The 26,826-nt window shown below is 41.8% G+C and overlaps 3 protein-coding genes across 5 annotated transcripts in view; 2 read left to right on the top strand and 1 right to left on the bottom strand.

The window, feature by feature from the left end:
- Positions 1 to 734: 734 nt before the first annotated feature.
- On the bottom strand, positions 735 to 6,243 carry mrm3b (mitochondrial rRNA methyltransferase 3b). The gene is made up of 4 exons (XM_058416429.1): positions 5,456 to 6,243; positions 4,127 to 4,371; positions 2,324 to 2,491; positions 735 to 2,232 (listed from the first exon to the last, which is right to left on the bottom strand). Exons 1-4 carry the CDS (start codon positions 5,863 to 5,865, stop codon positions 1,703 to 1,705), a joined length of 1,353 nt encoding a protein of 450 aa, XP_058272412.1. The 5' UTR covers positions 5,866 to 6,243; the 3' UTR covers positions 735 to 1,702.
- rskrb (ribosomal protein S6 kinase related b) lies at positions 4,289 to 15,957 on the top strand. 2 transcript variants are annotated; one of them, XM_058416431.1, is made up of 12 exons: positions 4,289 to 4,426; positions 8,586 to 8,849; positions 8,972 to 9,055; positions 9,877 to 9,945; positions 10,152 to 10,221; positions 11,950 to 12,057; positions 12,138 to 12,178; positions 12,410 to 12,437; positions 12,712 to 12,801; positions 12,997 to 13,085; positions 14,020 to 14,130; positions 14,257 to 15,957. In XM_058416431.1, exons 2-12 carry the CDS (start codon positions 8,694 to 8,696, stop codon positions 14,569 to 14,571), a joined length of 1,161 nt encoding a protein of 386 aa, XP_058272414.1. In that variant the 5' UTR covers positions 4,289 to 4,426; positions 8,586 to 8,693; the 3' UTR covers positions 14,572 to 15,957. The 2 variants fall into 2 exon arrangements, with proteins under 2 accessions (XP_058272414.1, XP_058272413.1); XM_058416430.1 differs by lacking the exon at positions 4,289 to 4,426 and adding an exon at positions 6,946 to 7,478.
- Positions 15,958 to 16,666: 709 nt separating this feature from the next.
- The window catches only part of aldocb (aldolase C, fructose-bisphosphate, b), a 10,444-nt gene continuing 284 nt past the window's right edge, over positions 16,667 to 26,826 (top strand). The window contains exons 1-9 of one of the 2 annotated variants that reach the window (XM_058415565.1): positions 16,667 to 16,822; positions 21,744 to 21,877; positions 22,545 to 22,756; positions 23,595 to 23,649; positions 24,124 to 24,284; positions 24,376 to 24,459; positions 24,704 to 24,878; positions 25,010 to 25,209; positions 26,072 to 26,826. The exon at positions 26,072 to 26,826 is cut by the window's right edge and continues 284 nt beyond it. In XM_058415565.1, coding sequence (XP_058271548.1) covers positions 21,766 to 21,877; positions 22,545 to 22,756; positions 23,595 to 23,649; positions 24,124 to 24,284; positions 24,376 to 24,459; positions 24,704 to 24,878; positions 25,010 to 25,209; positions 26,072 to 26,164 — 1,092 coding nt within the window. In that variant the 5' untranslated portion in view covers positions 16,667 to 16,822; positions 21,744 to 21,765 and the 3' untranslated portion in view covers positions 26,165 to 26,826. Of the gene's footprint in view, positions 16,833 to 21,743; positions 21,878 to 22,544; positions 22,757 to 23,594; positions 23,650 to 24,123; positions 24,285 to 24,375; positions 24,460 to 24,703; positions 24,879 to 25,009; positions 25,210 to 26,071 lie in introns of both variants that reach the window. The other variant, XM_058415566.1, reaches the window with a different exon arrangement.

The following is a 26,826-nucleotide window of genomic DNA, read 5'->3' as shown; positions in this document are numbered from 1 at the left end:
CTCCGGCCTAATCAACACCCGGGTCAGCGTTCTCATCAGGATTACATTTTAACACTATTCACCGCCGCTCAAGACTTAACAGTGAGGCAGGAATGTAATCGTAAACGCTTTTTTAATGAGTCCTTCGTCCTTGTGTACAAGTTTTGATTCGAATGAAATGCATTCATGAGTAACAGAGCACCACGTCAAGAGCTAGGACTCTAGTTCTGGTCTTCAATGGAGTACAAAACAGGAAGGCGATAATAACCTCTGCATGTGTTTAATGAGACTTTCCGGGGCAATTTTAGATGATATGGTCATTTATTTATATCATTTAAAGAGGATTGTGTTAAAAGAGTAGGGTAGTAATGAGCAAGCTGAGAAACCAGGACACCTAGTGTGAATCTTAGGACACTTGCGCCATCTAGTGGAGTCGGAAATGTTGCGAAATGTTACACAAAGTGCACACAAAAATAAAATAAAATATATTATTAGATTAAATAATATTTCATATATTAATTTAATAAAATAATAAAATAAAGAGAAAATAGATAAATAGAAAAATAGATTAATGAATAAATATTTTTATTTAATATTTTTATTTGTATACTATTAATCTAATAAATAAATTAGTATACGAATACAAAATATACTCGTTTTATATTTAATATAAATATATACACTGTATATATTAATATAATAGAATTAATAAGTTATTTTTATATTCATATACTAGGTTTCCTATGAGCAGAGAAAATCATGTGTGATTAAAAAAATGTTGGAAAATATAGTTTCTGTTCAGATTGAATTAAAATGAAAAAATAAATTTTTATATCTATTAAAAGTATTAGAAATTAAAGATAATTTCAAATCTATTCTATAAAACATCTCAATGTCTTGAACTACACACCAGTTTAGAAGCCTGATGCTCAGTAACTAACACACACACACAGTGATACCGACTACTTCAAAGCTCATCATAGTGCATTATCACAGCTATAACCTTCAAGAATTTATAACATGTCAGTTTTGAACCCAGATCCCGCGTCTCTCGTCTGCCATTAACAGACGCTGGCGCTCTGCGGTGACGTGCCGAGTAACGTCAACATCAACGTCAGCGTCAACTGAGAGATGAAAGACGGGGTGGAGATTAACAGCTCGCACAAACCGTGTCGTAACAAATCAGCATCATTTAACCACTGAAGAAAGGGGGGGGGGGGGGTCCGAAAGAGTCTGTAAGATCCTCATGGGAAACATGAATGGATAGATAATTAATAATTCATCATAGATCATTATTTATTATTTTTATAAATACACTAAATTCTAGAGGATTTTTAGGTTTAGGTTTGAGTTTCATTCACTAGCCCCTGAGGAATAAAACACAACAGAGCTCCTGTTACATTCATCATATACAAATAATTACTGTTTTTATTTATTATAAAATGATACACGGCACTTTTTGTCCATTTAAAGTCACTGGGCACAAAGCACAAAGTCTTCTCTCTTGAAAGTGGAAAAATGGCAGCATTCACACTGGAGACTCTTTGCATAAATATTCCCCCTTATAGAAAACTTCACCCTGTCATGTTTTCCATGCAAGTCCTTGTGAAGCAGCTGTTACTATAGAAACGCTAACACATCAGGACGACGATGTTTGTGTAAGCATTGTCCGAGAATTCGAATCGGTCACATTTTCTTTTCTGTCCATGTTAATCGTGTCCTTTCAGCTCTCCCTCAGCTGTCTCCTTCCCTCAAACAGCAGCACGCTCGCAGCCATGGCCGCATTCAGACTGTCCACTCCTCGGACCATGGGGATCAATAATCTCCGCCCCCTCGTCTCCTCAGCCAACCGCAAGGCTTCCTGGCTCAAACCGTGAGTCTCTCCACCAATCACCACGGCCGTATGGCTGCCGGTCCAACTCGTATGATAAGGCTGGGTCTCTAAAACCGGGCCTGTCTCCTGCCTAGCTACGCCAACTTCATCCTCTTCATACTCATCTTCATAATAAGTTTTCCTGGAGATGTTCCGGCTACTCGTCCATCCGTAGTCTCCGGCTTTTTTTGCCTGCTGAGGTGCTCCTGCAAGTTCCAGTTCGGTCTCGGAGCCAGTGGAGTTGTCAGCTACGTGGACAGTCGTGTTGGGAGGAAGGCGAGTCTGGATATCGGACCAGGACAGACTTGGGATTATGGGAAGGCGAAAGTGGGCGCCCAGGGCGGCACGGAGAACCTTGGGCTCCCAGACATCCACACAACCTGTCGCAGATGAGAAACGATCAGAGGATTCACATAGTTCATACATGAAATATCAAAATCTATAAGATGTTATTACACACTGGGCTCAAACCTGTAGTGAGCAGCACACTGTGGCATCCTGCGGCGGCGGCACAGCGCAACGTCACACCCAGGTTCCCCGGATCCCGCAAATTATCGCAGATAAGCGTCAAAGGCAACGGCTTCCCACATTTCTCCTCAGAGAACAGCATCTGGGACGCTTCTGGACGCTTGAAGACCGCTGCAAAAGTGTGTCATGGCATGAAGACTTATAAAGAAAATGTGAAAAATATGTGAAAGTATTCCGTTTACATGAGAAATAAAACTTTACACTGCCTGCTGTTGTGGGAAAATAATCAACTACAGAGCGGTGCGATAAACGATTCGTCTTCCACTACAGCAATCTGAAAACAATCAGGATGTTTTTAATATTAACGAGTATGTTTATCCATTTATAGTTGCTTTTAAAGTTCCTGTGGTGTCGTTATAGCAGCTACAAACAAACATTCCTTCCTCCACACACACGCCTTTCTTCCTCCACACACACACGCCTTTCTTCCTCCACACACACACGCCTTTCTTCCTCCACACACACACGCCTTTCTTCCTCCACACACACACGCCTTTCTTCCTCCACACACACACGCCTTTCTTCCTCCACACACACACGCCTTTCTTCCTCCACACACACACACGCCTTTCTTCCTCCACACACACACGCCTTTCTTCCTCCACACACACACACGCCTTTCTTCCTCCACACACACACGCCTTTCTTCCTCCACACACACACGCCTTTCTTCCTCCACACACACACGCCTTTCTTCCTCCACACACACACACGCCTTTCTTCCTCCACACACACACACGCCTTTCTTCCTCCACACACACACACGCCTTTCTTCCTCCACACACACACACGCCTTTCTTCCTCCACACACACACACGCCTTTCTTCCTCCACACACACACACGCCTTTCTTCCTCCACACACACACACGCCTTTCTTCCTCCACACACACGCCTTTCTTCCTCCACACACACACGCCTTTCTTCCTCCACACACACACGCCTTTCTTCCTCCACACACACACGCCTTTCTTCCTCCACACACACGCCTTTCTTCCTCCACACACACGCCTTTCTTCCTCCACACACACGCCTTTCTTCCTCCACACACACGCCTTTCTTCCTCCACACACACGCCTTTCTTCCTCCACACACACACTCCTTTCTTCCTCCACAAACATTACTTTCTTCCTCAACACTCCTTCTTTTAGCCACAAACACTCATTCTTTGAACTTCACTCCTTCCTTCCTCCATAAACACTCATTTTTTTCCAGCCACAAACACTCGTTCCTTCCTTCATAAACACTCGTTCCTTCCTTCATAAACACTCGTTCCTTCCTTCATAAACACTCGTTCCTTTCCTCCACAAACACTCGTTCCTTTCCTCCACAAACACTCGTTCCTTTCCTCCACAAACACTCCCCCTTTCCTCCACAAACACTCCCCCTTTCCTCCACAAACACTCCCCCTTTCCTCCACAAACACTCCCCCTTTCCTCCACAAACACTCCCCCTTTCCTCCACAAACACTCCCCCTTTCCTCCACAAACACTCCCCCTTTCCTCCACAAACACTCCCCCTTTCCTCCACAAACACTCCCCCTTTCCTCCACAAACACTCCCCCTTTCCTCCACAAACACTCCTCCTTTCCTCCACAAACACTCCTCCTTTCCTCCAAACACTCCTCCTTTCAGCTACAGCTCATTAAACCGATCTTTCTGACGTGATTGAAATAAATCATTATACAAACATATTTATTTTTAAAAATGCTTGTCATGAATTTCACACACGAATCCCGCCCCTTCTACCTATCATGTCGACTTCGGCCTTGAGATCTGGCCAGATTCGGACGTCCTCCAGCTTGACCTTGACTAAGCTGGCTTGTGCGAGTTTGTTTACAGGAAGCTCCTGAAGTCTTTCCAGCACACTGAAGAAGACGGTGAGCGGTGAAGCCCCTGCTTCCAGCGCCTCAGAAATCAGACGTCTTCCTTCCAGGAGGATTTTGCCTTGCTGCTCACGAAGCTTCTTCGAACGAGCCAAGTGTATTAAACGCCTGTAAATGGTAAAGGAGTTAAACAAGTTAAAGCTGCAATGTCACTGACTGAAAGGTAACCTGCAATTCTACTGTAAACACAGACATCTCTCTTTCTCCATCTGATGAACGTGTGCATGCCTGCCTTGTGAATCGTGTCTGAAGGAAAACGGGTGGGAAACCTGCTAAAGGCGGAGCTAGTTTCAGGGCCAGAAATAAAAAAAAAATTTAAATAGAAAGACTAAAAACTAGATTCATAAAATGAAAATCATGTCAAAAGAAGCAGTGGTGTAGCAGGTAGCATTGTGACCTCAAAGCATCAAGGCCTCTGGGTCAATCCTGACCTCGGATTACCGTCTCGCCAAAGGTTGCGTATGTTCTCCCAGTATCCATGTGGGTTCCCTGAGGGTTCCCCCGGTTTCCTGCTATCTCTCAAAACCATGCCTGGACGTGGATAGTTTCTCTACATTGTCCTAAAGTGTGAATAAGTGTGTGTGTGTGGAGCTCTGCAATAAACTGGTGTTCCTTGAAAGCTGTATTCACTTATACATCAACCAGGCATAACACTATAACCACCTGTCTAATATTGTGTTGGTCCCCCCTTTTACTCCCAAAACAGCGCTGACCCGTCCTGCACTGTGTATTCTGACACCTTTCTATCAGAACCAGCATTAACTTCTTCAGCAATTTGAGCAACAGTAGCTCGTCTGTTGGATCGGATCACACGGGCCAGCCTTCTGCAACAATGAGCCTTGACCGCCCATGACCCTGTCACCACCGTTCCTTCCTTGGACCACTTTTGGTAGATACTGACCAGTGCAGACCGGGAACACCCCACATGAGCTGCAGTTTTGGAGATGCTCTGATCCAGTCGTCTAGTCATCACAATTTGTCAAACTCGCTCAAATCCTTACGCTTGCTTCTAACACATCAACTTTGAGGACAAAATGTTCACATGCTGCCTAATATATCCCACCCACTAACAGGTGCCATGATGTGGAGATCATCAGTCTTATTCACTTCACCTGTATTGTTATGGCTGATCAGTGTAGGCTTACAGTTAGGATTAATAATTCTATCACCAGAATAGAGTTACAAAACTTACGACACTTTCTTGTCATCAGGCTGCGCCTTCTCATAACGCAAACTTCCCATTTGGTGGAAAGACTGGAGTTTGGAAATCAAAGCAGGACTTGGCCGTTTGCTCGTGGTTTTTTCACGATGTGACTCGGACACTTTCCTCGTTTTGTCTCTGTGTTTCTGACACGCATCTCTGAGGTTCCCATCCGACATGGACTCCAGTGTTGAAGGACAACATGCATGTTCGAGTCTCTCTGCGCCTTCAATCTGCTCGTTTTTCACTCCTGACTTCAGGTTTATGGAGTCCTCTTCAGGAGAAGAAGTTGCAGGTGGTCGGCGCCTCACGCTGCGCACATATCTGTTACTAATTCTTAAATTCAGAGCTGGTTCTAGAATCGTACACACACTTCTCGTGCACCGCATGAGCGTCGCCATATTGGCTACTGAGGTGAAGCGTCGTTTGCGAACGTATCGACTCTTTGAATCGGCTCTTTGATTCGGCTCTTTGAGGTGAACGTTGAGATTCGACTCGCATAACTGAGCCGAATTTAATGCCTTTTCCGCTATTTATCTGAAGGTGTTGGCAATTAGTTTAAGTGTATTTTTTATCGTAAACACACGAACTGTTAATGAGTGTGATTGGTGACGTGTATATCGCCAACTTTGTCTTGTTCCCTAGCATTTGAACGTACCAATAAATATTCGACATTTAGCAAAAAAAATGCTAGCTTAATCCTTTGCATTTCATTATGCATGGCAATTAATTGTATGGCTATAAATAAATCTTGATGTGTGTATCTTAACCATTCAAGCTAATTAGCTGTGTTAGCCCAGAAACTGCCCGTTGTCTAGCAACCACATGAAGCTGGAATGCAAAAAGGTTCCTTTTGGAGCTGGGAGAGTCGATTCTTATCTATGAGGTGAGCCAAATAATCTGACTCACCGAACAGAGCGCAGGAAACCGAAAACGAGCGGGTTTTTTAAACCTACCCACATTAGGGAAACATCCAGTCTCCTGCTCTGTGATTGGCTACTTTTTCAACACGTGAGTTCAAGAAGATCGCTGATAGGACAGTTCACGAGTCAAAGCCTAGTATGAAGTTTTATTATTATTATTATTATTATTATTATTATTATTTAGTTAGCTAGACCTGCTTGCTTTTGTTTCTAGAGTCATTTAACCTTTAGAAATATCCATCTCGGATAAAAAGGGTCTTTAAAATGTTCAATATCGTGTATAGACAGGATTCACGATTTCGTTGGATTTGCCTGGCTTTACACAAACTTGTGGAATCCATGCAAGTTATGTAAATATTTCTAAGATTTCTACTTAGGTTACTATTGGTAATATAACTTGTATTGAATTAGAATGCACAGTAATATATATATATATATTTTTTTTTTTTTTTTTTTTTTTTCATTACAGTGCTCTCAGATATTTTTGGGCGTCACTGTAGATTCGTCTATTATTCTTTTAAGAAAAAAAAGGAATGATCTGAGTCTTATGCATATTTTGACTGATAAAGAAAAAGATATAAAAAAAGAAGAAGAAATAAACTCTATAAAAAATGTGCTCTGAATAGAATGATTAGGAAAGTGCTTTTCAGTGTTATATAATATTTATATGATAGATAATATTCCACAGCTACGTTGGCACGCGCTCCTTCAGCCATGCGTATAGCAGTGAATAATTCAGAACTCTGGACAGCGCTCGAGTTTGCGCTTAAACTGAGGCAGTGGGCGGGGTCACAGCTTAATCTTCGAGGTGATTGGTTGTACTGGTTATCAAGAGCCAATCGGATGTGAGGGACACGTCGAAAAAACCACCGATAATGGAGATAACGGAGATTATCTTGTTTACGTCGCCATAACTTTGGGTCCGGTGATGACATTGGATGGAGTTTGATTATGAAATGACCGGAGTAGGATTGTTTAAAAATTAATTTAGCATGGACTTTAAAACACGGACGAAGGAATTGTAGGATGAAGTTAATTTTTATAGCAAACCATTGAAGGTAATGGGCGCCGATGGAAGCAAGAGCATTAAGGTTTGTGTCCAGTCTAAGTGCAGCTATTGAAGTTTTATCATTTTATTATATCTTTTTATAATATTTATGTGTTTATACACTGTCTGGCTAATCATATTTAGTTCTAAATAGCATTGCAAGGCATCTAAACTCTTGATTTGGTATAGATTTATATACAGGAGATATATATGGAGAGAGAGAGAGAGAGAGAGAGAGAGATTATAGATTAGATTATAATCTCTGATCAATCATTGAAGCTGTTTGTCTCGGTTTTAAATCAACTGCTTTACTTTAGGAATAAAAATTCCTTATTTTAGGAAGATATAATAACAAATCTTCAGTGTACGAGGGAATGGAATAAGATTAACTTCCTGGCTCCTGGTGAATATTCTGGATGTGAAAGCCATTATTTCCTTCACTATATACGTGACATACACTTCCAGAAATTACTTTCTTCACTGGTACCATCAAGGGGGCATCTTATGTACACTATATGACTGAAAGTCTGTGGACACCTGAGCATCACACCCATAAGTGATTCTTCATCAAACTGTTGCCACAAAGTTGAAAGAACACAACTGTATAGAATGTCTTTGCATGCTGTAGCATTACAGTTTCTCTTCAATGGAACTAAGAGGCTCGAATCTGTTCCAGCACGACAATGTCCCTGTGCACAAAGCGAAGCTCCACGAGAAAATTATTTGCCAAGGTTGGAGTGGAAGAACTCGAGTGTCCTGCACAGACTCTGACTCAACTTCACTGAACACCTTTGGGGTGAACTGGAACACCGTTTTAACTGCACCCCAGACCTCTATAATGGCCTGATCTCACTAATGCTCTTGTGGCTGAATGATCACAAATCCCCACATACTCTACTCTACTCTACTCTACATAATCTAGTTGAAAACCTGCCCTTATGAGTGGAGCTTATTACAACGGCAAAAATGAATAAATCCGGAACAAGATGTTCAACAAGCACCTAAGAGCTTAATGTTTTACCAAAGTGAAGTTTGTTATCTTTATTTCTAAGTGTTCTGTGTGATGATTTATCCTGGTTTTGTTTATTACTACGTTTTCTAACCATTAATTTTTCCAACCAATGCATTACCCTGGTATGACTTATTACAGAATCCATTGCAGCATAAGGAGGAAAGTCGCCGCTCATCTAGATGGCGTGGCTTTCTATCCAGTTTGGGCGTCTCTGTTCCTTCAGGCCTGCACATCGGGCCACAGCACATGATTCAGGACAAGACCACGTCTGTCCCAGAGTACGTCCTGTCTTCATTACCTGGCCCTGAGAAACTGCACATGGAGTGGAACCTCCCTGCTTTTATCAACATGTTCCTACCTGAATTTCCTCACCGCAGCATACCTGGACATGAGCACTTCCAGGTCAGGAAAAAAGTTCTTCATATTACACATGAACTTAGGGTTTGAGTGTTTTTCCCTGGTATATCAGTTACAGTTTAATAATGATAAGGTTTTTTATGATAATCTTGATGTTGTACCTTCAGATCCTGGGTTACGTTGCTAAAGGATCATTTGGTCCCATCTTGAAGGTGAAGGACAAGTCAAAACAGAAGACTTATGCAGTGAAGGTAAAAGTATTACTACTATTTCTCATACCATTATATCCTACACAACAGTGCGGCTGAAGGAGTTCATTCATTTTCTATGCACTCTGTGCACATATTTAGAATACTTAGTAAAAATCCTGTTATTTAACAATTTTTACCAATTCACTGGTTTTGCCAGCGGAATCGAAACCGACTTATGGGACCCTTTCAGTCAGTCTAAACAAAGGAATTGTTTTATTGCTGCAAGTCTAACATCAATCTGTCATCTTATCGTTGCTTGTCCTGTGTTGTGAATGGAATATTGCATAGGAATATGGGAATAATGTAATCTAGCCATGGGGGTCACAGTCCAGTGACTTCTGTGCCGGTCCCAAGCCCAGATAAAGGGCATCCGGCATAAAACATTGCCAAATTTAATCATGCGTATCGTCAGGGAACGAGTACATCAGAGGGACAGCTCATGTTGGACGTTTGGGGGACAAAGTTAGGGAGGCCAGATTAAGATGGTTTGGACATGTTCAGAGGAGGGAGAGTGAGTATATTGGTAGGAGAATGTTGGACATGGAGCTGCCAGGCAGGAGGCAAAGAGGAAGGCCAAAGAGGAGGTACATGGATGGAATAAATGAGGATATGAAGCTAGTGGGTGCAAGTGTTGAGGATGCAGAAGATAGGGATAGGGGGGAGAGATGATTCGCTTTGGAGACCCCTGAAGGGAGAAGCCGAAAGAAGAAGAAGAATATGGGAATAATGTACAGAAGGAATCTCAGAACAGTACCCCTATGAGATTCAGATGCTTACGAGAAGTGAGGTTTCACACAGTGTTTATGTGTTTGGGAATTTAGGTCATCCCGAAGTCTGAGATTCTTCGTCAGGGTGTGCTGGACCAGTCTAAGGAAGAGGTGATTGTCCAGGTTAGTTCAATCGCAGCACATGCACTTTCTATTTTGAGACCTGAACTTGTTTAGAATAAAACAGTGGCTTTATTTAGCTTTCATTTTTGGACAATTAAGGACAATAACCATATAATGACTGGCTCAGAGAAGTACAAGAATTTCCACAGAGGATTATAATGTAAACAGAGGTCCTGTCTCGTTGTTGTCTAACTGTTGCTTTGCAGCGTCAGGTCCGCCACCCTTTCGTCCACGACCTGCAGGACTGCTGGCAGACCCAGCACCACCTCTATATTAGTGAGTGATTATTCAAGACCCCGCCCCCTTAAGTTCCTGGCGTCAGGATGTCATTGTTGCCTTCACCCAACCGCTATGTCCTCTCGAGCTATCACATTCTCCCTTACACCCACGTGTAGGCTTCTGTGCTCTTTCACTTCAAGCATTTTGATATCAGATGATGAACGATATCATCCAGTGTGGCTCAAAATCCCTGGTTATGGAAACTACAGAAAAAAATCCTTTATTTATTCATTTGTCTTGGGTTTATTTTCCATTTACATATGCTTGAGGAAAGCTGAACAGATCTACATAGCTACCAGGAGTCTAAAATATAGATCAGATAGCTGTCTGTCTGTTTTCAGTGCCAGATATTGCTCACTTCGGCTCCTTGAGCGGGAACACAATAGTCCCCACCTGAACACTGAACTCCCCTGATATCCTGATGTTCCTGTGTGAAGAAGAGATATCACGTTATGTCACGCTACACCCAACGTCCCATCCCTTTTCACCCCTTTTTTCTGCTTCTCCTTTAGTTAGTAAGTGACTTGTGACTTCAGACAATGTTGAGAAGGAGTTGTGGGTTGTGTGTTCCACTGAATTCACTCTCCTGTATTAATAAATACACCAGTGTCTCTATATTACCATATCTGTTTACTGTGTACACTTTAATCCTGTATTCGACTTAAACTCTCAAATGTGAGGTCGTATCTGGGGATTATGTAGTTTTAGACATCTGTGAGTTCAAGATTCAAAGCAGGGGGGAGAAAAAAAACATGGATGCCTCTGTGTTCAATTTTTTTTCATATTATGAGTGATCAAGCATGACAGTGACCAGTGACAGGTGAAGTGAATAGCACTGATGATCTCCTCATCATGGCACCTGTTAGTGGGTGGGATATATTAGGCAGCAAGTGAACATTTTGTCCTCAAAGTTGATGTGTTAGAAGCAGGAAAAATGGACAAGAGTAAGGATTTGAGCGAGTTTGATGAAGGACCAAATTGTGATGGCTAGACCACTGGATCAGAGCATCTCCAAAACTGCAGCTCTTGTGGGGTGTTCCCGGTCTGCAGTGGTCAGTATCTATCAAAAGTGGTCCAAGGAAGGAACAGTGGAGAACCGGAGACAGGGTCATGGGCGGCCAAGGCTCACTGATGCACATGGGGAGTGAAGGCTGGCCCGTGTGATCCGATCCAACAGATGAGCTACTGTTGCTCAGATTGCTGAAGAAGTTAATGCTGGTTCTGATAGAAAGGTGTCAGAATACACAGTGCAGGATGGGTCAGGGCTGTTTTGGCAGCAAAAGGGGGACCAAGACAATATTAGGCAGGTGGTCATAATGTTATGCTTGGTCTGTTTATAGCGAATATTTTTAACAATAAATACTTATATACCTATAAGTATAAGTAACCTATATAATACCTTATATACCTATACTATATACAGTATAACGTATTTAAATTGTAAAAGGTCTTAATTTGTTTTTTTCTGTTCATGTTGTGAGCAGCCATGCTGAACCGACATCACTCGTCACTCAATAAAAATAAATACATCATAAATGATGAGTTATGATATTTTGTCGAATACAGGATAAGAAAAAGTGTGTGTGTGTGCATTATATTTGACTGACACATGTATGAGATCGATGTTCTTAACATATAACAAACATGATCCTCTGTGTGTCTAAGTGACCGAGTGAGACATTTATCATACACAGCATCCTGTTTATCTCCTTGTTGCCTCTCTAGTGTGTGATTACTGCAGCACAGGTGATTTATACACCTACTGGGTGATGATCGGTCAGTTCGGAGAGGATGCCCTCAAGGTGTTCGCCGCTGAGCTCGGCTCTGCTATCGGTACGGGATTTAAAGTCCATTGCTTATTGGCAAAAATCAGTACTTTTATTCATTCGTTGTTTTTTTTCCACCTCTTCCAGGCTTTCTTCATGATTATGGAATCATCCACCGTGACGTTAAGGTGAGAATTTTTTTCCCTCGATCAAATGATGGATCTGGAACGTGTTCTTTGTTAAATATGGTATGTGGTAGCTGTTGATCAGATGGTTGTGAGTTCGAATCCCAGGTCCACCAAGCTGCCACTGCTGGGCCCCTGAGCAAGGCCCTTAACCCTCAATTAAGCAAAAATGAAATAAATTGTAAGGTGCTCTGGATCAGGGCGTGAAATATCAATGTATTATTTCTCCTCTAGATGGAGAACGTTCTTCTGTCAGATCAGGGTAAGTGCAGTCTGTATTCCTCATGTTGTCCACTAGAGGGTCCACTCGAGATTAGTTTCATCCAACGGAACATTCCAGAATTTGTGCTGAATCTACACAGAGAGGTTAATAACATAAGGCTGTCAATAATACACATGTAAATCCCTGTATGTGTCTTTAAATACAATAGTGATGAAGTTGTAATAGATGTGGAATCATTTAATCAACATGGACTTGTGTTAATGGATGTGAGCATAATGTAATGATTTGTTGTGTGTGTGTGTGTGTGTGTCAGGGCATTTACGCCTGGCTGATTTCGGTTTGTCCCGGAGGCTCGAACATGGAGGAAGGGCATTCACTATCTGTGGGACAATTCAGTACATGGGTACATTTCTTTAATACATGGAATGAAATAAGTATAAGATGTGAACTGGCACATGCCAGTACACGAGGTGAATATTATTGCTGTTTGGTTTGTTCCTGAAACACAGCGATAAGCCTTGTAGCAACACATTGTATTGTGTATTGTGTACATTTCCTCCAGCGTTCAGTCTTACAAAAGCTTCCTGTTACATTACAGCTCCTGAAGTGCTGAGCGGAGGGCCGTACAGCCACGCCGCCGACTGGTGGTCACTCGGGATCCTGCTCTTCGCATTGGCTACCGGCAAGGTGGAGTCACAAAGCAGGTCACTGACATGTGACTGCATCACTGTGGTCAGGGACTTTTCAAATCAGTGATACTGGACTGCAGGTGACAGAGAGGCCAGATTTATTCGCAGCGATATACTTGTAGCAACATTTCTCAGCGCCTGCTTTAATACACTTTCAGTTAAGGGAGGAAAACAGTTTTGGAGAAGCAGCGCACAGGATGTGATGTAATACGTTGGTTCCACAGAGTTACTCCATAATCTCTATTGTAAAAGAAATAAGAAGAAGAAACTTACAAAGAAATTTACAGCAGTAAATCATGCTAGTTTTCCCTTTAAATAGTCAATTTTAGAAACTGAAAGAATTAATAAAAGAACTAAATAAATGATTTATCCATATATACATATATAATATAATACACAAACTTGCAATTTTCCAGCGTAACCCTTTCAAGACCTGAAGGAAATGCCGTATCTATACCCAAGACAATTATTCTGTAAACCATCACAGCTCCAGTTCCTTCATACCTTCGGATACTTTACACTTTACACAGTAACTCAAATAACCACACTTTACACCTTCGTTAAGCTGAAAAGCATAAGCCATGAACAAGAATCTGGTGGTATAGTATGCATAAACTCAGGAAAAAGACCAGACAATATTTTCCTGTCTTATCTATGCTTAACTGCAATAAAGCATGTGTGTGAGAAGGCGTGTGTGTACTTTTAATGAGTCACATCCTATCCAGAATGTATTGCCACCTCACGATTAATGTTCCCAGGATAAGCTATGCATCCACTGACCAAGATATAGCTTAATAAAAAATAGAGGGTTAAATACGTCTTGCATATTTAGAGAGTCTCTAAGTGGCACGTGACTGCTTATCCTAATTATAGGTAGAATCTGAACATGTGTGCTTGAGCTTGCTGTTTAACCACCTCACTTCTTCTCACAGTTTCCTGTTCCTCCCGAGTCAGATCACTGTTGCATGCTGAGGAAGGTGCGCTGCTTCCCCTACGACATGCCCAGAAGCTTCTCTCCTCCGTTTGCCCTTTTGCTGACCGAGGTGAGACATGAACATCTCCCTAGAGGTTGCTTCATTGTTCAATACCTCACCAGACCAATCAGTCCTGCATCCTGTGGTGTGATGTGATTTTAACTGCTCTGATCCTGATTTTCCCGTCCCTGCCAGCTGCTGTGTAAGACCCCGACACGTCGCCTGCGAACCCTGGAGCGCTTCAAGCGCCAAACCTTCTTCCACGGTACTCCGTTCGACTCGCAGCTCTTACAGAAAAGCCCCGTGGAGCTGATCCTGGAACTGAAGAAGCGGCCCGATCGCCCTGCCAAAGCCTGCCGAGGTCTCGCTCTGGAGCCGTTTCCCGATTTTGATTTTGACTGCGGTTTCCATGGAGATTCAACCTCCACCTCAGCTCAAGAAACCCTGGACCTAGCAGAGGCCCTCGACCAAGGACAAGTAACTTCCTCAGAGAGCCTTTTTGTAGCATGATGCTAACTGAATGATAATGGTTTGAAATGTGTAGCACAGGAATTGTACATTCCCATAATTTCACTGTGAGAAATTCTTTGTGTCCATTGAAATTATTTAGAACCAAGACATTTTAAAGTACGTTTTATGTTATAAGGTAAGAATATTCATGCTACAGGTGAGTTCCCATGCCAAGGCTTTTTTTGTGTTGTTGCATTTCTCAGGGTTATTCTATATTTCATGTTAAACTTAAACAGCAAGCTAACACCCTGCCTGTCCACCTTTAGGTGAAAACCAGTGTATTTTTTACAAGCCTTTTGCTTTATGCACCGTTTTTGTACTGTGTTCAGTATTACACAAAACTGGTAGCTATACTCACTGAACACATTTAGTAATGTTTATTATCATGGATGATCCCCATGGAGCAATCTCAAAGTCATAGAGGAAGAAACACGACATGATGTACTGGGATTTTATTTATTGATGGTGTTTTTTCTAACCAGCAAAACAAATGTAAAGTCACGTACAGTCTTAGCGAAGAATATATCCAAGGAGGCACTTTGCTTACAAAACTGATGAAGCTCTGTGTGCTATGCTTAATCTCTTTCCCTCTGGAATTCTTGGCACCCTTGATGAGCATGTAAATATACATAATATGGCCAAATTTTTCTAGACACCTGATTATTACACTTATATGTGGTTCCTTATCAAAAAGGGTTGCTACAAATTTGGAAACACACAATTATAAAGTATAGAATGAACTCAATTTCTTTTTAGAAGCCCAGACATGTTCCAGCATGACACAAAGCAAAGCTCTATGAAGACGTTGTGTGGAGGTTTAGGTGTAGAAGTGGAAGATCTCCAGTGTCCTGTACAGAGCCCTGACTCTGACTCAACCCCACTGAACACCTTTGATATGACCTGGAACACCGACTGAACCCCAGACCTCCATGAGTATCTGATCATACTAATGCTTTTGTAGCTGAATGAACACAATTCCTCACAGCTATGCTCCAACATGTAGTGGAAAACCTTCCCAGAAGAGCAAAGCTGAGCTTATTATAAGAGACAAGGCGAAAACATGTGGAAAAAGATGTTCGGCAAGCACATGTGAGTGTGATGGTCAGATGTCAGATAGATAGATGGATGGATAGATAGATAGATAGATAGATAGATAGATAGATAGATAGATAGATAGATAGATAGATAGATAGATAGATAGATAGATAGATAGATAGTATTTTTCTTGTACCTCTTGTCTTTAAATGATGAAATATATTTAATATTTAGAATATAAAGATAGTTTTCGATCAGTTTGTTGTTTCTACCCTTTTTTTAGACGAAGAAAACTGTTTTGCATCTGCTTAGGATATCAATTGAGATGAATATAATAAAAAAAAATTGTATCATGTAATCCAACAAATTTACTTGCCTCAAGAGTTTTTCTTTTACATCAGAGCTGACATATCAGAAGTATTTTTCAATATTTTTCAATTTTTTAATCTAAGCTCTAACGTGTTTGTTACACCACTAATGATATTTGTACGGTGTTTAATATTACACGAAACTGGTAGCTTTACTCACTGAACACACCGGGAGTAGTTTAGTAATGTTTATTATCATAGATGATCCCCATGGAGTAACCTCAGGTCAAAACACACTGCTCAAGGTCATAGCGGAACAAGAAACAGGACGTGGGTTTATTTTGATGGCGGTGTTTCAAACCAGCAAAACAAATGTAACTCATGTACAATCTTAGGGCACTGACATGTCAGAAGTATTTTTCAATTGGATATAACACACTTTTAATTTAAGCTCTGTCATAGTGTCAGAGGCCTCATGGATGCCTTCATGGAGGAAGCTGATGATGAAACATCCTCCTCCTCAAGGTCATATAGCTTCAGTTCTGCTGTTCTTTTTTTAGAATTAACTCCATTCATCCATTCAATGAGAACAAAAATAAACCTTGAAGACCTTTCAACTTCACTTTTTGCCACTTATATGACATACTGTATGCTATGAAATGCAATACATTTTACATTACAGCAAGTCATCCTCAATGCCTACGTGCCGAAAGGACATGCCTCAGATCGGCGTGCGGTGCGTACGTCATGACGAACCCGTGTCGACGTAAGGACGTATAAGAGAACGCTTCATGAATATTCATGAGGGACTTTTGTAAGCGGTCACGTTGCGTTGCGGCACCAGAACGCCAGAGTCGGTCAGTGAGCATCTTCTCTCCGCATCCTTCCAGCTTTTAGACACCAACCAGGTAAGACATCGTAAGTTCAATCATTTCTAAACTTCATCAGTGTGATTTCTGCATGTCTAATATCGAATATGAACGCTGCACTAGATTTTTATGTTAATTAAGTGAGTAGGGAATAGTTTTGGCCTCATTAAGGATTAATCGACAGGTGTTTCAATTAAAGTCTTCGTATTCTTACTGTGGAACTATGTGTAATAGTCATGCAAACACAAATGTAACGTCTAATGCTTCAATAATGCAGATATTGTGACTGTTATTTAGTTATGTAGTTTAGCTAACGAAGAAGGGGTTTTTAAGGTCTTCGATTAATGTTAGTTAGTTAGTTATGTGTAGAAAAGCATCCAGGGGGGGAAAAATGTCGTATGATTATCACTGACAACCTTGAACACAAGTTAGGACATTATCCTCCTCCTCTTCCGCATTCTGGCCTAAAGTACAGGAGGGGGGAAAGGGGACAGAGGATGCGGTGCAATTTAATTAAACCTCGCATTATTTTTAGTAATGTCCATTAGATTTTTGGGGGGATTATTGATCACTCCTGGTCTGGATGCTTGGATGCGGAGGTTGGTGTTTGGTTAATGAGGGGTGTGTGCCTGTGTGCACGTACACATTTCCATCAGCAGTGGGTGGTGGTTAGCTTTAGCTTTTTCGGAAAAAAAAACTGTTCGGAGGTTGAGTAACCCTCCAACATTTTTTTTTCTAAACCCATCAAACGGGAAATGACTAACAGCTTGAGTTACTTTGTCGGAGTCATCCAGAGATCTTCAGACTAACTGTGAAATCCACGTTTCCGTCAGTCCCATCATCGCGAAATGGCGTTCGCGGGGAAACGTCAACACTGCGCTACAGAAACGCAGACTTTTCTGATTTTGTGACACTGTAAACCCATTCACTTGTATGCGCTGATGTGACGCATGTCGGATGCTCGGGTTTAACATGGTTTCTCTAGTGCGTGGGTTTACAGAGACCTACTGCGCATGTCACAATTTACACGTCCACATTAATCCACCTTGATCCAGTCTTAACCTTGAGTGGTTTTCTTTCTTTTATTTATTATTATTATTCCCTATATATATAATCTCAAAAATGGAGTAATGATTCATAAATTATATGTAAATATCAGAAACCAAAAAAAAGATGTATTTTCTTTGTCATGTCCAGTATTTTGTGGCTGTAATTGACCATTTCAAGCCATTTAATTTTCCTAATGAGCTGCGAACTGCATTTTCATTTTAATTTTTGTGCAAAATCTGGTGCCTTCCAGAGTAATTCAGACCTGTAACACGTCCAGTGATTAGTCACTCGTCGTCCTGCTCGGTCATGCAGCCGGTGTTGATTTTAAAGGTGTTGATCAGAGAAGAACGGAGCAGGAGCCGCATCCTGCGAGGTGTTTGATCTGCTCGATGTCTGGTAGCCATTACAGCCTCCGTCTGTCTCTCTGATGGATGTCGCCGGTACTCGGGTGGTCTGGGTGTGACGCAGTGCAGAGCCACAGTACACGGTGTTCACGACAGCATGCGCTCCATTAGAAACGTCTGAGCCTTCACATGTACGCAGGATAATGAGTCTGGAGTCTTCATGGAACTCGTCGAATGCTCTTAGATGAGTTGAAACGCAGCTACGTAGACAGACTTTATGTAAACCAAACCATATAAAGCCACTAGAATTGCAACTGGAATAAATACAGTGAGGTGTGCTGTTACAGGAAAGTAAACAGGAACACGGTTTAGTGGATTATCTTTCCATAACAGCACTTGAGCTTTTTATTCTTGTAATATTACTTCAAATAAAGGCAATGCTTTTTAACTGTAATTAGAGTTGAAATTGGAATAAATGACATTGGTTCCAGTTATCGCTTCTGCTATAGCAGCTATAGCATCTATCTATCTATCTGTCTGTCTGTCTGTCTGTCTGTCTGTCTGTCTGTCTGTCCTTGAATCCAGAGGGGGAAGGACACTGTGCTAAATACAGTCAGCAGTTTTGTTGTTTGTTTTTGTTTTGTTTTGTTTTTCTGTGGGTGCGGAGTCATTTTCTTAGAAGATGCTAGAGGAAACATTTGACATTTTGACACGGCCGATCCGGATCATATCGACGTCCCAGGGGGACGCCTGCCAAATAATACATCACCCCATGACCTCTTGTACATCGGATTCGGTCCAGACAGTGCGCCGATCTTGGAGACTCCGCCCATCCATCCCAGAATCCTTCACTGTATATGCTGATGTGGCGTTGTGTTTTCTTCTTTCATCCTTTTTGCTGTCCTGATGAATGAATGACCTCACAATGACCTTCCCAGCATCTATACGTCTATATTCAGCTCAGGCTTCCGTACATCCCTGAGCTCTTTGAAATCCATCGCCGTAACGACCGCCGGTCACATGACTCGGTACAAACTGGGATGAGGGATGTCAGTGAGGGTTATAAATAGCACAGTAAGCAGCTGATTGGATGCGATCCTGTACTGCAAGTGCAGTAATCTGCTTTTATTTGTTATTTATATTTATAACAGTAAAGTCTATTTTATATATTCTGTTTAATAAAATATATTTATTTTTATTTATTTATTTTTGGTAAATCCTGAATAAGAAATTGTTTAATTTTAAATTGCACCAGAATTTTGAACTATATTGAGTCTGTGAATTATTAGAAAATTACATTAAACCTGAAAATGCTATTGTTTGAATTGACAACATATAGGGTATTTACATGGCCGCTCCAAAATTATTGGCACCCTTCCATACCTTTTATTTATTTATTTTTAAATCAAATGCATTATAATTCTTCACAAAAAAACTTGCAATTACTTTTACTGAGTGAATAATTAAATAAATATTTCCCCATTTTTTTGGGAAGGGGGAAGTTGGGGGGGGGGGGGTTTATGGTAATGAATGGCAAAAGCTTGTTTTGGGGGGGGGTTTAACCTGTCCAATGTCTTCGTTACACCATAGGGATGAGAGCGCATGAATAAAACTTTTTTTTTTTTTTTTTTCTTATATAAATATTCAAAATAGTTTTTAAAACGTATATTTTTATATATCTTTTAGTTTTCAGAATAATTACATTTTTATTAAAACATTTGGGCACATTTTCGAGAGAATCATATTTTTTTTTTATTTACATTTATTCTAATGGGGTTATTATTTTTTATATATATATATATATATATATATATAATATAAATAATATATAAAAGCTTTTAAAATTTATATTATATGAGTGTTTGAGGATATTTTGACACTTTTTTTTTTTTTTTTAAAGATTTTAAACATTTTAAAGATTTAAATCCAGTTCACTTTTCAGGTTAAATATTTTACCAACATTTCATAATGATGTATTTAATAGACCGAGATTTCATACCTGTCAAAGAGAGTAATGTAAATAAATGAGATTTCTACATTAAATGTAGTTTAAATGCTTAATAAATGCCTGAGAAAATTTATCAGAAAGCAAATTACTTTCTTCATTAGTTATAGTTGTGAGGTATTGAGGTCGTAGGAAAGGATTAAATCCTGAGCCACGTTTTTATTTATTTATTTATTTTTTCCGGGCCAATTACGTGCCATTGTGGGTTCTTTTGTAAGTCGATGGAGGTTGTTAAGGAGACAAGTGTTCCTCAAACAGAAGCCGCCTCCATGTGCTTCCTCATACCCTTCGTGTACGGAGGTGATGAACGAGGCCCTGGTTGCCAGGTCTCACGCTTTGTTTTGCAACGGAAACTTTGGTCCGGTGAACAGAGCGTCTGATTCACGCCTGACTGCGCTTTCTGACCCGTTGGGAGAAAACGACACTCCTGCTGCTTAATAATACACGAGTGCTGTGGTATCGGTGTTTATATGATGCTATACACGTGTTTATTAAAAATCCCAAACGTTTTCAGGCCAATCGTTATGTGGAAGGAGATGTTTATATCGTGTCGCAGCTGATCACAGCCGGTTCTAACTGGTTCGAGCTTGTTGTCTTGGATGCAGTCGGCGAGGCAGAGCGTGAGAGGAAGGGTGATGAAGTCGTGAGGGGAGAAAAAATGGGGCTGGTGATTTATAATGAACATTAAGACTAAACCAGGGCCTCTTAAAATAAAATAAGCATTTAAAATGATTAAGGAGAGATTATTAAAGGAGAGCGTGCTTTAGCTTTTTTTTTTTTTTTTAATTTATTTATTTATTTTTAAGTGGTTGCTGTTTTTAAGAAAGAAGGAATGAATCACTTAAAATCTTTCTTTTCCTTTTTTAGGCGCAAGTAACACTCAGTACATGAGTAACTCTGACAGTGATGTTTAGACAAGCGTAAGTCCATAACCCCTGGCTGGACATCTCTGTGCCGGTCAGCGGGTCGCTATAATCCAGTCTGTGTGAAAACGAGGAATTTGAACCAGAGAGCGATTGCTGGCTCGGCACTTTTTCCACAGCGGTGCGTAAATACTGTAGAGCTTTATGTTTAAACCTCAGAGACGTCCTCGTCCTTCCCATCATCACGTACGACTCGGGACCCCATGGCGCCAGTAAACACTTTAAACAGGGAAATGTCACTGAGGCGTTGGAGTAAATATCAGCGCTGGAGTATAAATCATAAACTCGTAAATTGATAACGTTGCCATTTATACTGACTCACTGCCTCTCTGATCTCTAAATATCAAGCAGTTTAATAGACCACTGCAATGACACTATTAATAATACAAACTCTCTGTCTCTCTCGCTTTCTCCCCATCTGTCTGTCTCTCTTTCTCTCTCTCTCTCCCCATATGTCTGTCTGTCTCTCTCTCTCTCGCTCCCTCCCCATCTGTCTGTCTGTCTCTCTTTCTCACTGTCCCCTCGGACTGTTTCTCTCTGTCTCTCTTTCTCACTGTCCCCTCGGACTGTTTCTCTCTGTCTCTCTTTCTCACTGTCCCCTCGGACTGTTTCTCTCTGTCTCTCTCTCTCTCTCTCAGGTTGTTTTGATCAGCAGGCATCATGACGCACCAGTACCCAGCACTCAGCCCTGAGCAGAAGAAGGAGCTGCAGGAAATCGCCCAGCGCATCGTCGCACCCGGCAAAGGCATCCTCGCTGCGGATGAGTCCACAGGTATCCCAGCTCTCGAGTCCCTCAGTTATTAGCTTCAGCACCTCAGACACGAGCGTCTCATATGCATACCGCGTTCTGTAAGGTGCATTAGACCTGTTTTATTATTTTTACTGTTCTTTAGTGAGCACCTCATGCTGTATAGAAACAAAGCACAATCATCATCTTTTACATGAATAGCTGGAAATCCTACCATTCTAATTACCGCACTAAGATTTTACTTTTCCGCTACTCTAGAAAGAACGAGCTGTGTTGCTTTTTTTTTCTGTGAATATTGAAAGTTGAGAACAGAACATGTTCTCGTTAAAATGAAGCCCGGCAGTGTCTCCGCTTATTTGCGGCTCAAAATATCACTCGCAGCGAGATATTTGAATAAATATATTATTTTGGTGTTTAGCAGCTTCTTTATATTAGCGGCGCTTGAGAAACTTGCAAGTCTGTGCAAATCAGTTATGAAGGCAGTAAATCTAAATAATTGGCTTCAGTACGGCGTCTGGTGACTTGACCCGACTTTCTTCCATGTTCACGCTATCAAGCGACAAATCTTGTGTGGTGGTGATTACTTTGGTAATGTATGTCGTAACTGTTGTGACATCTTGATGATTGCAGCAGTTCCTCTGGCATGATGCAGTATGTGTGTGTGTGTGTGTGTGTGTGTGTATGCAAACAGGCAGCATGGCCAAGCGCCTGAACCCCATCGGCGTTGAGAACACGGAAGAGAACCGCCGCCTGTACCGCCAGCTCCTCTTCACGGCGGACGAGCGCATCGACAAGTGCATCGGCGGCGTCATCTTCTTCCACGAGACACTTTACCAGAACACAGACGACGGCACTAACTTCGCCAAGTTGATCAAGGACAGGGGCATTGTCGTGGGCATTAAGGTATTTCTTTATTTTTAAGTATAATATTATATTATAAATATATATTTTTAAACAAATGAATATTCATGTCTTTGTCTTTGCAAAAGGCTATGTGTATAAATAACACAGGATTGGGGTCAGGATTAGGTCTGGGATTAGGTGACTGTACATGATGGCCAAAGGAGCGAAATGCCGTCTCCATGGTTATGTGATTTATTATTAAAGATGCTGGACAATAAGAGCTGAAGAGAGGGTTTTCCGTCATCGGGTTTGATTTCTCTTTAACATGACCCATCACGTGATGGTGTTTACGGTATTCTACATTGATGGGAAATAAATATTCAGACAGTTTAGTGTTTATTTAATTATTCACATTTCCAGTGCGGATTTCTAGCATAGAAAAGTTAAATATAAATATGCGGCTATATGGAGGGGAAGATATGTGAGGGTGCTAGAAAAGATGTTACCAATGCTTTTGGGAAAAACAACTTCCTGCAAGTCATATTAAGGAATCAAATGCAATATTATTAGAGCATGAAGACTTTATTATCGCCACACATGCGTTACAGCACAGTGGAATTCTTTTCTTTACATATCCCAGCTGAGGAAGTCGGGGTTAGAGCACAGGGGCAGTTATGATACAGCACCCCTGGAGCAGGGAGGGTTAAGGGCTTTGCTCATTTGCCCAACAGTGGAGCTTGGTGGTGCTGGAGCTTGAACCCTGATCCTCCCATCGACAACCCAGAGCCTTAACCACTTGAACCACCACTGCCCTGTTAAAATGAACGATTTTGAAACGTCCCTGATTTGTATTTCTTTCGAGTTCCAGCACTTAAAGACCCTCTTCTTCTCCCCGCAGGTCGACAAAGGTGTTGTTCCTCTGGCAGGAACCAACGGAGAAACCACAACTCAGGGTAAAGACATCATTTTCTAACTGGTCAGAGCGTAAAACTGTTTAGTGACCGATAAGAACGCTAAAGACTAAATTATACAATTGCACGTCCAAATCATTGGCGTTTATCAGATAAGTACTTTTTAAATCCACAAACAGTTTGAACTGAAACAGATGAACAACAGATTAGTGTGGAAAAATCCATATTATGGTTCTAACATATAGCTATAAGATGGTTTGCATAAGTACTGGCACCCCGGATACTTTGGTTTGGGATCCTGGACCATAATATTCATAAAGTCAAAGTTCTAGCTCTCTTTTTAAGAATAATTCTATTCCACAAGACGAACGTAATTCGAACCGCAGGCTTCACTTCTTTTAGTGGGACAGATTTAACCCTTTACTGGGATTCAAAAGCCTAACCCTTCTGCTTAAAACCCTCAACCTCAGGCGACGATGTTAAACATCATGACTGATGTTTGTTTTATTTGCTCAGGACTGGACGGTCTGTCCGAACGCTGCGCTCAGTATAAGAAGGACGGCGCTGATTTCGCTAAGTGGCGTTGTGTGCTGAAGATCAGCGAGACCACCCCCTCAGAACTGGCCATCATGGAGAACGCCAATGTCCTGGCTCGCTATGCTAGCATCTGCCAGCAGGTGAGCTTCGGAAACTCTGCGCTCTACAGCGTAGACCGTGAGTTTAGTGTCGTGATGAAAGAGATAATTCTCTCCCGGTTCTGTTTTGTAGAACGGCATTGTGCCCATCGTGGAGCCCGAGATCCTGCCTGATGGAGATCACGACCTCAAGCGCTGCCAGTACGTCACAGAGAAGGTAAATAATCCCCCGACCGGTGATTATAGGTGTATAAGAGGAATAAAAGGTGTGCTGAATTTGGCTCAGCTGTTCCTGGGGTGGGTGTGTTGTTAACAGTTTGTCCTAACATTTTTCTTTCCCCCCCACATTTTCATCATGGACGTTTCCAGCATCTGCTTTACTGTATTTGTTGCTCAGCAGTGCCCCTAGTGGTCAGAAGTCAAATTGGCTCTAACTCCTCAAACATCATCGTATCTTCCAGGTTCTCGCTGCCTGCTACAAGGCTCTGTCTGACCATCACGTCTACCTGGAGGGCACACTGCTCAAACCCAACATGGTGACCGCCGGACACTCCTGCCCCACCAAATACTCCAACGAGGAGATCGCCATGGCAACAGTCACTGCCCTTCGCCGCACCGTTCCCCCAGCAGTCACGGGTAACTTTTTTTTTTTTTTTTTTTTTTTTTTTTTTTTTTTTTTCCTTTTTTGTGTGACTGAAGCTCTTTGTAAATGAGCTCTGCTTTACTCGACAGTGTTTCTAATCGATTGTTTGTTTTTCCTCACACAGGAGTCACCTTCCTGTCTGGAGGCCAGAGTGAAGAGGAGGCATCCATCAACCTGAACGCCATCAACAACTGCCCCCTGACCAAGCCATGGGCGCTCACCTTCTCCTACGGCCGTGCTCTGCAGGCTTCAGCCCTCGGCGCCTGGCGCGGGCTCAAGGAGAACACGAAAGCCGCCACAGAGGAGTTCATCAAGCGTGCCGAGGTTTGTGATGGAGATTCTGTCACCACTTGTTTACTTATTACTGCAGAATTAATCTAAAGGTTACTGAAGCTGTGCAGAAGAACAGCACATTATACTGGGAGCACTGGGTTTTGTTTTAGTCCCGTGAGTCAGGACCGCTGATCGTGACTCATGTATTGAGCTGTCAGTTATGACCATATTAACAAATGAATTGTGAATGTTAATTCCTTAGCATTAATTATCATTAATAATAATAATTTATTTGAATTGAGCACTTTCTCTAGATGGAGTTGAAGCTGAGAGAGAAGGCATTAAAGGGAGGGGGACAGAAAGGGAGGGGGGAAGGGGATGAGAAACAAAATGAGAGAAGTTTTGACGGAAAGGGAGAAGTGGGAGAGAGAAAGCGGAAAGAATGTGGGGAGAAACAAGAAAGGGAGAGAGTGAGAAGAAGGGGAGGGAAAGGGGGAGAGAGCAGAGTGAGTGAAAGGGGAGAGAGAAGAAGGGAGGGAGAGAAAGAGAGAGGTAAATGGGGAGAGAGCAGAGTGACTGAAAGGGGAGAGAGAGAAAAGGGAAAGAGGGAGAGAGCAGATTGAGCGGAAAGGGGAGAGAGAAGAAAGGAGAAAGAGGAAGAATGAAAGAAGGGGGAGGGAGAGAAAGAAAGAAGGGGAGAGGAAAAGTGGGGGGGCTGGTAGAGAAAGCGTGAGATGTAATTTTCGTCTTTAGTTCTACAAGACAGGAAATTTTTCAGCTAATTATCAGAATGCCTGTGTCTTGTCCTATAGATTGTCATTGACTGCTTATATAATATATACATCAGCCATAAAATCTGAGATATAGTGAAGTTGGATGATTTTTATTTATTTATTTATTTATTTATTTTCAGGCTAACGGCCTGGCCGCTCAGGGAAAATACGTATCCAGCGGAACTGGCGGAGCTGCAGCAAAGTCTCTGTACGTGGCTAACCACGCCTACTAAAAAACAACCCACACAACCCCATCACCCCGCTTTCTCCAGCTTCTGCCGACCAGTAGTATCTTCCCTTCACCATGTCACCAGCCAATCGCAGGCCTGCGCTATCGTCTGTGTACAAAAGTCGTCAATAAATAGTCCGTCTTGCTCCAAATTTCTTCAACACACTTAGGAGGAAAGGCTGGAAAGCAGAACAAGGAGATCTTAAAACGGTCATATTGTGACAACGGTTCTAAACATCTTTAATCAAATAGTGTTGCCTGCATGGCTGAATTCTTAACACCTGATTTGAGTTCTTTCTTTTATTTGGTTTGGGTTATAAGTATTCGATTCCACTGCGCTCGCACCGGTGCTCTGTAGTTCTCGTGTCTCATCATTCCTGTAATCCGGTCGCGAGCGCAGAGCGGTGGAGAACAATTAGCCATTCCAGATGTTGTACCTGTCCGAAGCATTGCAGGAAGGTATGCATAGAGTAAACGCCTTCTGTGTGTGTGTGTGTGTGTGTGTGTGTGTGTGTGAGAGAGAAAGAGAGGAGACTCGGTGGCATACATATATAGGTCAGTACTTCTGTGTGCATCACAACAGTTTTAACCAACTATTGACTCCCAGCAACAGAGGAACATCATTTAATCTGTAGTAGAGTGTCCCGGATCACACGCTCATCTACT

Source organism: Hemibagrus wyckioides, linkage group LG18 (genome assembly GCF_019097595.1).
Source record: "Hemibagrus wyckioides isolate EC202008001 linkage group LG18, SWU_Hwy_1.0, whole genome shotgun sequence".
Lineage (NCBI taxonomy): Eukaryota > Metazoa > Chordata > Actinopteri > Siluriformes > Bagridae > Hemibagrus > Hemibagrus wyckioides.
The sequence above is the reverse complement of the archived record's forward strand: the minus strand, read 5'-3'. Positions and strand labels throughout refer to the sequence as shown.